The 15877-nt window shown below is 38.0% G+C and overlaps 1 protein-coding gene across 2 annotated transcripts in view; it reads left to right on the top strand.

Moving 5' to 3' along the window:
• Positions 1-15877, top strand: part of HSD17B4 (hydroxysteroid 17-beta dehydrogenase 4) — a 115912-nt gene that overhangs the window by 37558 nt on the left and 62477 nt on the right. For both annotated transcript variants that reach the window (XM_067568589.1, XM_067568588.1), the window contains 5 exons: positions 2092-2198; positions 2980-3213; positions 5707-5758; positions 10678-10749; positions 13721-13824. In XM_067568589.1, the coding sequence (XP_067424690.1) occupies positions 2092-2198; positions 2980-3213; positions 5707-5758; positions 10678-10749; positions 13721-13824 (569 nt within the window). The remainder of the gene's footprint in view (positions 1-2091; positions 2199-2979; positions 3214-5706; positions 5759-10677; positions 10750-13720; positions 13825-15877) is intronic.

Here is a 15877-nt window from a genome sequence, read left to right as displayed (position 1 = left end):
GCATTAATTTCAAAGTTTTTGATGTAGTAATGTCTTTTTCAATTTGACAATCTGTTAATTCACATGATGATAATAGTCACAAGACGCTTAAATATAAAATATCAGACATTTAATGTAATTTAATTTCCTCGGAGTCTTGGTTGGATACACTGAAAATGTAACCTTGCATAACAGGAGTGACTCATGTATGGTCAATTGCTAAAATATCGTTGTAAATCTAATGCTGTAGGTGGGGTTGCATTTTCTTATGCCAGGCAGCAGAAGGTCAGTGCAGATTAAAGTGAATTAATGTGTTGAGACACAACAGTTGCACACTTCTGTTGCAGTCCTTTTAGAAAATGAGAGGAATATAGGTCAGTGTGGGGTTCTTGACTGTAAAAGTTTAGTGAGCAAACTGCTCACAACATTGAAATTGATCCTATATTGTTCTTTTAAAAGTACCCTACGCGCTCTCATCTGATTGCAGTGTTAATATTTTAATGGCTTACTTAAAGCTTTTCAACATCTGAAGAGCATCTTTTAAAAGAGATCTTGATTTTAAATAATCATGAAAAATCTATATTTTCTAGTATGTTAACTTATACTTGGTACTGTGAAATAAATATGTCCAGAAGTTTAGTACCAGACTAACAGGCATATCTCTCACTCTAAATGTCTTTTCTGTGAACTTAAAGAACAATTAATCAAATTACAAACCAAGCAGCCCTCAGCAAAAATCCTTCCCCCCCACAGAAGCCAACCTCCATCAAGCCCTCTCCTCCACTCACCCCAAAAGCTTGACTAAATAGATGTGCCTTGTAGTGTGCCCTGAAGATCAACAAACCTGGTCTGAAAGTACCCAAGAGAAGATGTAATTCCAAAGCTGAGGGCACCTCATGGAGACTTTCAAAGTGGATCCAGCTCAAGTGCTGCTGCTGACCACAACTGTGGCAGTAATGCATGGAAAGAGACAAGTATTTCAAATAGGCTGGTCCCAGGCCATTTAGAATCATAGAAGTGTAGAACTGAAAGGTACTTCAGTAGGTCATCTAGTCCATACCCCTGCACTCAAGGCAGGACTAAGTAATAACTAGACCATCCCTGACAGATGTTTGTCTAACCCGTTCTTAAAAACTTCCAATGGAGTCTTCACAACCTCCCTAGGCAATTTGTTCCAGTGAATTTTGTACCTGAGATGATCATGCACAAATTGGGGGTGAACAGCTTCCCTTAGAGGTGAAAAAGTCAGCAGGAAGGAGAAAAATAAATGATATTTTTTAAAAACTCTTTATTTTTAAGCCAATCTCATGACTTTTTTGGAGACTAATTTTATAATGTTTGGTATTGGGATTACAGATTTTATGCAGATTGAGTTTTTGCCAGCAAGTTCTCCTCAATGCCTGAATCTCCCCCAGACCCTGGTGCTGGTGTTGGGCAGCACTTGCTGGGTCAAGCGAGAGAGGCAGAGAGATGATCATGCTTTCAGCATACTGAAAGCACCATAAAACATACTTTGTACTAACCCACTTTGTCGTGCGGTAATCTACCTCTCCTGAAAGCATGATATTGCTCTAGCTTCAATTTACCCTTGCTGTTTACCCAAGCTTGAAGAGGAGGATAATTAACAGAAAACATGATTTTAGAACACACAAAAGAATTATGAATGAAGAGGAGAAGTTATGCACTAATTATCAAAGTCTGTCTTTTGACAAAATTAGTAAACAGTATGCAAGGTATCTTCTTGTAACATATTAGTGCAGGGAAAGTTGAATTTAATATATAATTGCTTGCCTGACCAGGATAATGTTGTATAGCACCAGTTATTTGTTCCAAACGTGTGCTTGAAATAAATATTGTTTCCTTCATCATACGAATCACAGCTCAATCCTGAGTGCAGAGCCTATAGAGTATCATTGCCCCATGTGGTTTGTGGGTATCCGTAAGGTACAGAAGAACTCCAATCTGTTTAGAGAAATCTGTAAATATTGAATCACTCCCCACCACGTTTTTTATTTTTCCTATATGCCATTGAAAAAAATGATGTATTTTTGCATATTATTGCAGGGTTTTGTGGCTATTTTACAAGCATTTGTTCTCTTTTGTTCATTCCAGATTCGGTAAGCATATTGAATGATGCACTAAGTCAAATAGAGTCTGAAGGAGGAATTTCTATGAATCCCACAAGCTATACTGGATCAGCTTTTTCAGGCTTTGACCCAGTAAGTAAAAACACTTCTGCAAGGTACTCATCTTGTAGCTATCAAAACACCCAAAGCAAGGACAAGCTTGCTCAAGCATGTGATCAGAAGCTTTGGCTTGCTTCCAGTAAAGGTCACTTTTTAGATGTGAACTAAAACAGAAATAATAAACTCGCTCCCTATTCTCCTCTTATTTTCTCTAATTGGTGATAGAATTTTTGAGGCTAGATATATACATTAAACTAGAAGACTTACCACCTCTTGTACTTTGGAGCATTCAGACACCCTAAATAGGATATTGTTCAGAATGATGGTATTTACCTCACAGACAAGGCTCTTTGTGAAGTGCTGTTTTTCTTTTTAACTTTGGCTGATTTTCCCCACCTCCACTCCCCCATTTTAGGTGGGATGAGCTGGCTACTACGGTGTTAACTATTTTGTTAGTATTGGTCTTTGAGGGAATTTAATCATGATTGTGTATTGAGCTGTCCTCTGTAATGTTGTTTTTCCTTGAAATACTGCATAGTGTAATTTGCAGTCTGTGGTTCTTTATTGCCATAAGATCACTTGCACCATGATATAGACAGGGCATCCTTACATTATATTTATTGTTATGGAATATATTTAAAGGGAAACAAACAAAAAATGTCACTTCAGTTCCAGAAGTATCTTCCCTGTGACATAGCATATAAGTAATCCCAGCATATAAATTGCAGCTGTATGATGATTGTGCCTGCAGAAGATAAATTGAAATCAAACACTACATTTAACTTTCATTTTTCTATATTTTTTTAATCCACAGAGCAAATTTGTTGGCCAGAAGTTGCGCACTATGGTGTATAACTACACTCACTTGCAACCGATTTTGTATGCTCTTGGTGTAGGAATGTCAACCAAAGATCCAGATCATCTAAAATTTCTTTTTGAAGGAAGTGAAGAGTTCTGTTGTTTACCTAGCTTTGGAGTTATCCCAGCTCAGGCATCTATGTTGGGTGGGCTTTCTAGTGTTCCCGGACTCAACATTGATTTCACAAAGGTATGTATGAGTTAGACATTGCAATTTATTTTGTGTTACATGTTGTATAAATTGACTGTAATTGAAATGGCTCAGTATGTACACCAAAAATTCCCAGATTGCTGTTCTTCTAGGAAGAGGAAAAGTAACATGCTCTGATTTCTTGCAACATGGAAAAACTTGTATTGAAATAAGTTAGATAACTCTCTGGTACAGATTTCATGGGGCTTTTTTTGTAAACCATTTATAAATCGTGTGATCTTTTTTTTTTTTTTTTTTTTTTTTTTTTTTTTTTTAGTGAGAATCTCGATTGAAAGGGCAACGTCCTCTTCATTAAAAATCGAAAACCTTTATCTAGCTCTGACACTTTTTTTTTTGTAATGGACAGATTTTATTTTTGAGGTATCTTTTTTTGCTTTGTCCAGAGATGCAGCTCTGTACCATATATAATCTAGAAAACAAGTGCAGTAGATTAAATCTTTGCCTTCCTTTTATTTAGTTGACAATGTACATCTTTGCAAAAATTCTTCAAACTGTGTGTGTATCTAGATAGAACTATGTAGACATTTAGCTATATATCTATTAAACAAGTATAAATTACGTAAAACTGCCTCCTTCAAGGATATGATGTCATAAGAAATTAGTATTTCATAGCTGAAATATGATTTAAAAAAAAACGTTTAAAATGTAAAATGTACAGTATTTTCCATACTAAGACTGTGGTCTGCATGTAAACTAAAGAGAATTGTATACATGAGCTAATTTATTTTAGTCACAATCCTGCCACCCACTAGTTTTTTTTCTTAGCTTCTTGACATCAAACTCTGGAGTTTTCTTTAAAAAAGAAAGAAACAAACAATATCCAAACACCATATGGCCAAACCCTATATTCGATATGTATTGAACCTGAATCACTGCTGCTGGCTTTTGTTGACTGCACATGGCATGTCTTCTTGTTTTTGTGAGAAGCTAAGGAAAAAACATAGTGCTTCACAGAACAGAGGGAAGCCCCCTAAAAGTTTATAGTGTCCGTTATTTCTATCACATTTCACACATCAACAATGGAAAGAAGAGCAACATATAATCATCTACATCCTGGGAATAGTGATATAGAGCCAAACATTAGTTTCCCATCTGCTTGGTCCCATACATTAAAGGAGTAAACTACAATCAAAAGGCTCCTGAGTCATCTCCCCTATTTTCTTTGAATTCTCTGCATTACAAATCTGAGTGGTTCTTACTCCATCTAGTAACACTTTATTCAAAGCACTGAATTATAGCTTGAATATTTATTAAAACATTTTTAAAAGGCCTACTTTTACATCTGTACTGTTTTTTAAAGGAATTTTAAACCTGGGAACTTGGTATTATTCAGTGCCATCACATTGCATAGCGTGAAAACTTCTGCAGTATAGAAGGCATTTTAAATTGTTTACTGTAATTGAGGAACTACAGTAGGTGCTCAAGAGAAGTGAATGAACAGTTAATCATAACTGTTTGGTGCTGGGCATTATGAAAACTGGACTCCACTTCAGGAGGCTTGTCAGTGATAAAAAGGATTGCATAAATATGCTGGAAATACTTTAACATTTACTTAAAAATTTGTGCTGTCCATCCCATTCACATTTTGCTTTGAATGCACTTTCTTTTAAGATGATTTCTGAGGTTCGAAAAGAAGTTCTTTATCTTGGAGTGTTCAAACTTTTTGGAAATGGGAAGAGTTTAGAACACTTTGAAATCGAAATGTGTGTAGGCCAATGCTAATTGATTTATTTTGTTTGAGTTATTGATACATGATGGAGTAGATGACAGAGGTTAACTTGGCAGTTATTGCCCATATTTATCTTTTGATGGCTTCTTCCTAATTAGAAACTTAGAAGGATAGAAATATAGGGCAGTAAGGGATCTGAAAAGATCACCAAATCCATCCACCTGTGCTGAAGCAGGATTAAATATACAAAGTATACTTAAGTATACAATGACAATCCCTGACTGGTGTTTATCGAACCTATGCTTAAATACCTCCAAGGATGGAGATTTCCCACCTCCCTTAGGTAACCTGTTACAGTATTGACCTATCCTTGTAGTTAGAAAATTTTCCCTAATATCCAACCTGAATTTCCCCATGCTCAGTGCATTCCATGAAATACAGTGTGATGGTAAAGTCAGGACTGATGTAAGGCTTATTTGATTCCAGGCTATTACCAACAACTTCCACAGATGAGTGTGTGAAAATAATTCCTACACTCACCAGTTAAAGTAACACAACAAAACGTTCTGAAATAATGAATTTGTGTCAATTTCCACTGGTATTTTTGTAGTGTTGGTGCAGCTAAAAATATCAGGTGTGGAAAGAACTTGACATAATTTCTCACTTCTCTTTATTTTTAGCTATATATTTTCATTCTGAACACATATCCAAAATATTTGCATCTACATATTTGCTTATAACCGTGATGGAAGTGGTGGAAAATGACACTGATTGCCATTATAGTGCTGCTTATTTTTACACAGGTACTGCATGGTGAGCAATATCTGGAGTTGTATAAACCATTTCCAACTTCAGGTCAGTCCTTTACCCTGATGATTTCATATTCAACCATTCTTTTGTATCAGCATTACATTGGATATATGGATACATGGTTTTGAACTGTTTTTTGTTGCAAATTGTACTCTGTATTTTGTGTGTGGCTGTATCATGCTAGTGGGGGAACTTCCCAATCAGATGTTCTGTTAAAAAAAAAAAAAAATCTGTTCAGATGATGCTTTTTTGGTCTAACTATAATTTTGTCAAACACCTGGGATGTACCTAATAAAAATAAGGCAACAATTGGCTTTCTGCTGAGCTGCCTAAAAAAGAATGTTCTGTTGCTTACTAAACATAAATTAGTATGTCTTCACAATGTGCTATATATAGTTTGTGATCAACTCATTAACTAGACATATTTTTAATTACCTCTTGGAGTCTATATCATAAATTTTCAGAATATTTCTAGAAACTGCACTTTGTCTACATTGTCTGTGAGACTTAAAGAATTAAATCAACTAAGTATATTTAGGAAGACAAACAGGGTGAGGTAATATTTTTTATTTGATCAAGTTCTGTTGGTGAGAGAGAGATGCTTTCAAGCATAAAGGAACCGAAGCACACCTTGACATTATAGAGACGTGAACAAGGACAGACACTTAAACCTTACCTTCAAAATGTTTATTGAAAAATGTGTTATTGGATCATCAGAATCTACGTGTGAGGAGGTTATATATTCCGGTTTTATAAAACTTCACTATTTAAGAACATAAAACCAATCATACTGGATCAGACCAATGGTCAATCTAGCCCAGGATCCTGGCTTGTGTCATTGGCCAATGCCAGGTGCTTCAGAGGGAATGAACAGAACAGGCAATCATCAAGTGATCCATCCCCTGTTGTCCCCTCCCAACTTCTAGTAGACAGAGGCTAGGGGCACTGATGACGTGGCATCTCTGCCCATCCTGGCTACTAGCCATTGATGGACTTATTCTCCATGAATTTACCTAGTTTGTTTTAGAATCCTGTTATACTTTTGGCTTTCACAACATCCCCTGGCAAAGAGTTACACAGGTTTACTGTGTACTGTGTGAAGAAATATTTCTAAACCTTTTGCCTGTTAATTTCATTGGGTGAGCCCTAGACCCTGCCTACACTTACCTCCGAGATTCGGCAGGAGTTACTCAAGCTACACAGAGATCTTGCGTAACTCCCGTCGACTTCTCTGCTTCTGTTCTGCGCACCGACTTCGTTGCACTGTATTGATGGGAACCGCATTCCCGTTGATGCAGTGCTATGCCACTTGTGAAGGTGGTCTTAGAACATCGATTTCTGGATTGACTGAGTAGGTCTTCACTGACCGCTCAGTTGATCCAGAGAAATCGATCTGACTGCAGTGACTTAGCTGCTGTCAGTGTAGCCGTAGCCCTAGTTCTTGTATTTATGTGAAGGAATAAATAACCCTTCCTTTTTTACTTTCTCCACACTAGTCTTGATTTTATAGACCTCTATCATAATTCCCCCTTAGTTGTCTCTTTTCCAAACTAAAAAGTCCCAGTCTTTTTAATCTCTTTTCATGCAAAAGCTGTTCCATACTCCTAATCATTTTCGTTGCCCTTCTCCTTACCTTTTTCAATTCCAGTCCTGGTTGCCAGAATTTCTCTATATGAATTTATTTGTGAAGTGGTACTGAGAAATTCTTTGGGAATTCATTGAGAAGGAGATGAGAGCATGTGCGGAGGAAACCAAATAAACCATGGATAAACTAGTTCTTTTCTCCTGAAAGCGAAAGGAAGCACCTGAGCTCTTTTATTGCTTGCAGGGAAGATGACATGCTCGCCATTAATTGACAGGACTCTGTGAATAAGATTATATTGTTCAGGCTGATATTTAAGTTGTTTGTCAACCTATTTAAAACAATTACCCCTCAAAAATAGAATATCATACTGCATAGGACACTGGCCACCAATTCCTCTCATGGATTTTCTCCATGAGTTGGTTTGAAGACTTAAGAATTTTCAGAAGGCAATTCCTCACATCTCATTCCTGACCTTAAATAAATTTATTTTTAAAATGTATTTGCCTTATTTGCTGGATTTCCTGTTACACACACCAAAAAGTAGATGTTATATACACACACAATGCATATTATGGCATGACCTGTGTATAAAAACTGTTTTTTTTTATTGTTGAAATGCAGGAATTTTCATTTTCCTCCCTATGTTGATTTTGGACACTTTGTGATCAGTGTGGATACCAGTGAGACACGGTATGCCCGATTTGCAGATTAATAAGGTTTAATGTGCAAGGCTTTTTATAAATATACTAGTTAGATACAAAGCCTAAAATTAACTACAATATATTATACTTACTAAGCCTGGAGAGCTAAGCAATTACTTAGAAAGTTGTATACAGAAACGGCTTTTTTTAGGGGCCCCCCCCAGGGAGTTAGTGGATTTTTTGGTCCAACCGGCAGCACCTCCCACAGAATCAGGTGTTGATAGAGCGCCTCCCTTTGTTTGAGTGGTGACTTTTTATACCGTTTTATAAACAACCTTTACCTAATTATTATTTTTTTTATTATATATGCTAATTACCTGCTTTGGGTTTTTACCCTTAACTACATTTCCTTTTTATCATGATAATTGGGATTGTTAAAACAACATTTGATGATGGGGGGGCGGAGTAAAAGTATGCCCCTTGGCAATGAAGCAGTGTACCCCCAGATGTTCAAGGATAACTTGTTTTTATTGCCATTATCTATGTGCACTTGCAAGCATACAGTATCTGTATTTTGTCTTATTATGTGCCGTGGTATGCAGAAACAGAGACATCTATAAGGTTATTCAGCAGTCCTATTTATCTCTGCCAGCTGGAAGATGTCATGCTACAGTGGTCAGAATAGCCAAGCAAGCAACTGAAGTTATGCTTGGCCTGTAAGACAGTGGTCAAGCAACTCAAATTGTATTGGGCCTTCAACACCCTAGAGATCTAAAAGTGTAAAATATTCAGCCTAAGACCACCAGAAATATTCGTTTGAGAGAAGCTTGGCTTCAGTATTTAAAGTTCTTAAAATCTTCTATTTTATAACCTTGAGTGATAAGAAAGCGTGTGAGGATTAAGAGCCTGATTTCTTTGAACATTTTGGGTTTAATAGTTGAAAATGGATTGCGTTAAAAGTGTTTATTGTGAAAATGTCCCTAGCCTGATGATGACTCAACATTTTAACCAGCGCTTTTTGCAGTACTTGGTTGTTAGGGTTTTCTTGTTAATTCACAAGCTCTTTCAGTTATATTTTTATGTATCGATGACATGAGAAGACAGCAAACTGAACACTTTTCTGCTGTTTGACATTCAGCATTATGAGTTGTAGTGGAATATGATAGGTAATATTGGTCCCCATGTAGGACATAAGATATGGCTAAATAAATAGTCTGCGCTTCTTGCACCAAATAATTAGTGTATGTGATACAACTCATCTACATTTTCTAGGAGAAGAATCTTTGCAAATCAAACAGAAGTAGTGGGAGATTTAATGTCAGGTACAAAATTTTAAGACTATAGAGAGCCATTAATTTTGTAAATAGCTGCTGTTTTTGGGAAATAGGCCTGCTGTAAGGGCTGAAATAAATAGTTTATTTTGTGTGTATTCAGAAGTGTCTACTTTTGAACCACTATAGTGTAGACTGTATGTGCCATAGAAGTGTAAAAGTGCTTCATCAGTGTGCTTTGCCTTAAAGTACAGTCACTCAACTTGCAATCTATTCCATTTCCAGGTGTTGGCAGTGGTTTCAGGTATTACTTTTGCTCCTCAGTTGCCTGCCAGTTTCTTTGGTTTTAAAATTAAGTTTTCTTACCTTTCACAAAGTGTGTTTGTGTTTTTCCTCCCCTGCTATTTGTGTGTGAAACTCAGATGAAAGGAAAGTATTTGTAATATGGGGGAACAATGAACATGACTTTACACAAAATGCATGAAGAAGACAAATTGAAAAAAAAAGTTAAATTGTTTCTCTCTCTCAGTTATAACTTTAGCTGTTACTGTAACAATAGGTGGTGAAATATTTTCAGACTGAACATGATTTTCAAATGGGCTCATTAAGCCTCACACGAGTCCTTTGTAGCATATGTCTGTTTCTCCTCTTGTCACACCTAGCCAGTTATCCTTTTGGTAGGATGGCTGGTGGTGAAACTCTAAGGGTTCTGCTGGGAAAAGCCATATGAATAAGTTTCAACACTCACACAGTTATTGTGAAATTAATGGGCCACTCAAAATCTTGAGAAGTTCATAAATATTCCAGACTTGAGTGCACCTCAACTTCTCGTAGATACTTAAGGGCTTGTGTATATGGTAAATTAATGCACAGCAAGCCAGGATAAGAATTTACAGTGTGTTATTTTGCTGCACACTGAATTGCCACGTGGACCCTGCCACTGCACCTTAAAAGTTTCATAGTGCACTTTGATGTATTACTCCCTGAAACAGGAGGATGTCAGAGTGCACTATGGAACTTCTAGTGTGTGGTAGCAGGGTTCGTACAGCAAGTTGATGCACTCTAGCCACATCCTGGCTTGCCCCAAGCTAACTCGCCATTTAGATAAGCCTTAAAGCCTCAGTCTTGCAACTATTTCCACCCGGTAGGTGCCTCTCAAATTCAATAGGACTCTGAGTAGGTGCAGGAGTCAGTTACAGGATTGAGATCTAAACATGTATTCACTTACTGTTAACTCTGAATGGACATTTTAAACGAAAACCTCACCTGTATTGTATTAATGTATTACAAATAAATGACTTCTAATTTATAGGTTCTGAAACTTGGTTTGTGTAAGATTACAAACCTGGGAATATTTGTAATTAGCTTTGTTAAAATACTACTGCGAAATTCATGTTGTGTTATAATTTGACCTTTATACTACACCATGTGGATATTGGTGACATATTCCTATTCTCTCTCTTTCAGGACAGTTAACTTCAGAATCGACTATTGCTGATATCCTTGACAAAGGCTCAGGAGCAGTTATTCTCTTAGATGGTAACCATATTGTAATTTATTAAGGAGACACAATCAAAGCTGACAGTCTCAAAATTTAACCTATGCTAACAATAACTTTCAGTCTAAAAACACTTTAAATTCTTAGCTAAGTGTCCAAGTGACTGCTGAGAAATGAGCTAATTTGCAATTAATGTGCTTGCATGTGTAAGTTGCCCTGTTCTTTGAAATAGGTGGGTGCTGAAATTAAGAATATTCCTTTTTGAGAGAAAATTGACAGATGATTCAGTAATGTTCCTGGCCACAGGAACAGAGAGATGGTGCTGCATACACAAATGGAAAAAAGCTATTACTTCTAATAGTTAGTCTTACCTGAAGTTGGTTAGCCTGAATTGTGTTTCTCTTAAAAAGGGGTGTGTGTGTGTGTGTGTGTGTGTGTGTGTGTGTGTGTGTGTGTGTGTGTGTGTGTGTGTGTGTGTGTGTGTGTGTGTGTGTGTGTAAGTAAAATCCATCATCTAATTAAATTGATTGTTAACATGAACTTTGAGAAAGGGCACCCTTTAAGTTACATGTCGTGAAATGTTTGTCAATTTTTTTTCTATTCTTGCATTGATTTAGTGGGCCCAAGCAGTCCATAACCTGTATTTTTCTTTCATTAAATATATGGGTCTTGATTTCTGGTTACATGGTTATGGTACAGAATCGTAGGACTGGAAGGGATCTTGTGAGGTCATTTAGTCCAGTGCCCTGCACGTATGGCAGGACCAAGCATTATCTGGACCATCCCTGACAGGTGTTTATCTAATCTGCTCTTAAGAATCTCCAATGACGGAGATTCCACAAACTCTCTAGGCAGTTTATTCCAGTGCTTAACTACCCTGACAGTTAAGAAGTTTTTCCTAATGTCTAACCTAAATTGCCTTTGCTACAATTTAAGCCCACTGCTTTTTGTCCTATCCTCAGAGGTAAAGGAGAAGAATTTTTCATTCTCTTCCTTGTAACAACTTTTTATGTACTTCAAAACTGTTATAATGCCCCCTCTCAGTTTTCTCTTCTCCAGACTAAATAAACCCAATTTTTTCAATCTTCCCTCCTAGGTCATGTTTTCTAGACCTGTGATCATTTTTGTTGTTGTTCTCTGGACTTTCTCCAATTTCTCCACCTCTTTCCTGAAATGTGGTGCCCAGAACTGGGCAAATACTCCAGTTGAGGCCTAATCAATGTGGAATAGAGCGGAAGAATTACTTCTCGTATCTTGCTTAAAACACTCCTGCTAATACATTCCAGAATGATGTTTGCTTTTTTGAGTCATATTAACTTGTGATCCCCTATGACGCCCAGATCCCTTTCTGAAAGTACTCTTTCCTAGGGAGTTATTTCCCATTTTGTATGTGTGCAGCTGATTGTTCCATCCTAAGGGTACGTCTACACTGATGGCAACAAAGTCGCTGCCGTCAGGTCGACCTATCTGGATCAACTGAGCGGTCAGTGAAGACCCACCCGCTCAATCGATCCAGAAGTCGACGCAGTAAAACCACCCCTCAATTGGCGTAGCGCTGCGTCGACGGGAATGGGATTTTTCCCTACTTTTTTCTCAAAACCTCCAAAAAGAATACCTATTTCTGACCTGCTGTTTCTTACTAGTTAATGTAGAGGTCCCTAAACTGTATGGTGCACCTCCCTAAGCGGGTGTGGTCAGGCCTGGGTCAACCCTTATGGAGGGGGGGGTCGGAGAGGGAGCACTACCCAGCTCCTCTCTGCCCTGGGCTCTGCTCCAGGCCCGGCTTTTGCCCCTGGTTGTGGTGTGTGCACCCAGCCCGCAGCCCCTGCCTCAGTGCCTGGCATCCTCTGGGGTGCACTGTGGCCTCTGGGGTCCCCAGGCGCCCCGCTCCCATCTGCGGGGCCCCCCCCACTCCCCCAGCCGCCACGGCCCAGCTCCCAGCTTTGGATCCCAACTGCCATGCCCCCGGTCTCGGTCTTTGACCCTGATCGCAGCCCCCTAACCATGCTCCTGCTCCCAGCTGCAGCCCTAGGCCTCACTGTCATCCTGCTTCCAGCCCCAGGCCAGGGGTGATGGGGTGGGGGGATGGGGTAAAAAATTTGGGGACCACTGAGTTAATGGCTCAGTCTGGCAAAGCGAACTGCTCTCCAACCTAATCCTTTTAGTTGTGCTTTACTTCCACATAGGAACGATTGAAAAGCAAGGTTTGTGCCAATTTGAAGTTATTCAAACCAGTCTGTCTATTTGTGTAAGAGACTTGAAGATTATGTCCTGGGCCATTAAAAGTCAGCTTATGGGAGAAACTAGGCTCCCAGTATAAGTGGATGTGGTACACTATTGGGAATAAGTTTAAGTATGAATGCTGGTCTGCGTCCTAATGGAATAATAAGTGAGAATAAATTGGAAACAGAATGATTTCTGTTTCATCTCAGTAACTATAAATACTTCAGGTTCAACAAAATCAAAAGTGACTTTAACAAAAAGAGTACCAAGTGACCTTAAATTCAGTCTTCCTTTGGGGCTGCTTTTTTCCCATACACTATTAATGCTGCTTTGTTTTGTAAGAGGTTATGAATGTGTTTTTTCACCAGGGATTATTAATGGCTTCTAATAAATCACTTTTTATGGCATAGTTCTATAGTATTTAAATAAATGGCTAATGATGTGTGAAATGTTGAAATAAACATTAATTTCAGCACTTTGTGTATTATCAACCACTTTTTAGCACTTGGTATGTCATCAGCATTTTGATAGCTCATTTTTTCATTTTAATACTTTTTTGTAAAGAGCATCTATAATAGCTTACTTTTAAACAGGACATTAATCTTCACTTGTTAGAAAATGATTTATGACCGTGCCATTCAAAAGTGAGGACATTGTACCCTTACTTGTGAAGATGAATACTGGCATATATAAAACTAAGCTGTTCAATATCCATTGACTCTGAGAGGGGTCAGTGTTAAGAGTTTTCAAAACAGAGAAAATAACCTCTCGTTTTGTATTGTCTTCCAGTTTATACCTACTGTGGAAAGGATCTGTTGTGCTATAACCAATTCTCTGTGTTTGTTGTTGGAGCTGGGAGTTTTGGTGGAAAACGAACATCGGAAAAGGCTAAGGTAAATTTACTATGTATTTCAGATGAAATAACTATTGTCTTTTTCTCACTGAAGGTAATATAAGATAAATAATAAATATATTATTAGCAATGATCAGTTAGCTTGGGAATGACACAGCAGAAGACAGACATAAGTGGATTCTGAAGAGTCTCTCTGCCAAATTACAGCCTCACACTCCTATACTTTGTTTACAGTGAGACTGAGAGACTGCCTTCTCTATAGATGGTCTTGAACATGTTGGTATAAGTGGAGTAGCTCTCTTCATTATTCCTGCCTGAGTGAATGCTCTTTTTAATACTTATGGAGAAATAAGTTTTTTCCACTAGTTTAGGTTGTCTATAATATAGATTTTTAATTAATAAAAACATACATCAAAAGTCTTTGAAGAGCTGAACAATATTAAAATTACTTATATGCTCTTGTTGTCAACAATAGAAGACTCTCATGCGCACTTAAATTTTGTATTCTCCTTCCACACACACGAAGCATGCTATTTTAGTAAAACTTGAGAGGAAAGGACAATTGACAGGTTCATCAGGTTCTTGCTCTGCAGATCACCAGAGGAGGCAAGTTCCAGAGCTCTACAGGAATTTATGGCACGGGGTTTTCAATACTGTTTAACTCTAGGGATTATTAGTGTAAGTGGGCAGTTCATCTCATCTGCCATAATGGCACATGGCAAGAGAAGTGCTTCATCAAATAGCCAGTATCCAAAGTATGTGGGGCAACATAGCTCTGAGACAACACCTTGTATTGCACCAAGAATCAAGAAACGAGATCTCAGTATTTTTGTGCATTGGTATTTTATGTTTCCTATACCTCATGTCACCAATCAAGAGCTGCCTGCTTTTTGATGATGTGCTGTAGTTCTTCCTCTGCTAATTAATTGATGGGATGGTGTTTTTGTCATTACGTTGTGCTTAGAATCTGCTTTGTCCCTTGCTCCATAAAAGAGCTTATACTCAGTATACATAGGAGACTATTATATGCTCATAAAGGGTATATGTTTTCCAATCCCCGCTCCACAGATTTTGACTAGCTATTGTGATGTATGCTACAGACTCTTCTAGAAATTTTAAGCAGTTCAAAGATTTATTTGACAGGAAGGCTGTGACGGCGAAGATCTCACAGAGGATTCCTGTTACATTGTTAGTAGGTCTTCTGAAAGAGTTCTTCCAGGACTGACTAGCCTGAGCAGTACAGGTTGAGGCGGCTGATTAGATGACAGAAGCTGCTTCATAGCTGCAGTCTAGGCTGGTCTTTATCCTCAGGTCTGTGAACTCTTTAGGCTGCAGGTCACCTTCTGACACAATCATCAGTTCACAAGCCAAGCTGGCAACAGCTATGTTGACCTCAGAGTATGATATAGAATAATCTTAATTTACGCATTGTGTAGCACTTTTGTGACTGTCTCAAATCTTGTGTTTGGTTTCTCCCAGTGTGATTTGATCACATCCTCCATAACTAGAAGGGAGTAGGTGCAGAGTTCTTTGCTGGAAGCTGAAGGAAAATGCTTATTTGTTTACTGACTTTCCTTTTGATCTGTCAGTTCTTCAGAGTTCTCTGAAGTCTCTGTATTAATATTTAGGGCAGCAAAAGCCTTGCAGAACATATAAAATCAATCCAGTGTAAAGAACTTTTTTTGAGTCTCTTTGTATTAGATTCTGAGAGCTCAGCCTCTCCTGTACACCAACTTGAAGAGCAGGATTTCTGGTTACTAGTTTTTCTCTTTTTATAAGTGGCACAGAGATTTAGATCCCTTCAAAGGCGTTTTCACTGTGCTTTCCCTTATTGTTGGTTTATGTGCAGTCTCCTTGAATCAAGGGATCCTGGTTGTCCTATGTCCTGTGCAAAATGCATGCTTTGTCATTTTATCATTCTAGCACTTGAATGTATACCTGCAAATGCTTTTCTTTTCTACAGATAAAAATGGAGCCATTTTTGGAATGCAGATCATGGTAACATCACACAAGTAACTATCTTCGCAGGGGTAGTCCCCTTGTTACCCATGTGCTTAAGCCTTTGCAGGTTTATCCCTTCAGTGGATAATCTG

The sequence above is a fragment of the Emydura macquarii genome, unplaced genomic scaffold, assembly GCF_026122565.2.
Source record: "Emydura macquarii macquarii isolate MOO-44397 ecotype Brisbane River unplaced genomic scaffold, CSIRO-AGI_Emac_v2 contig_2897, whole genome shotgun sequence".
NCBI classification, from domain to species: domain Eukaryota; kingdom Metazoa; phylum Chordata; order Testudines; family Chelidae; genus Emydura; species Emydura macquarii.
The sequence above is the reverse complement of the archived record's forward strand: the minus strand, read 5'-3'. Positions and strand labels throughout refer to the sequence as shown.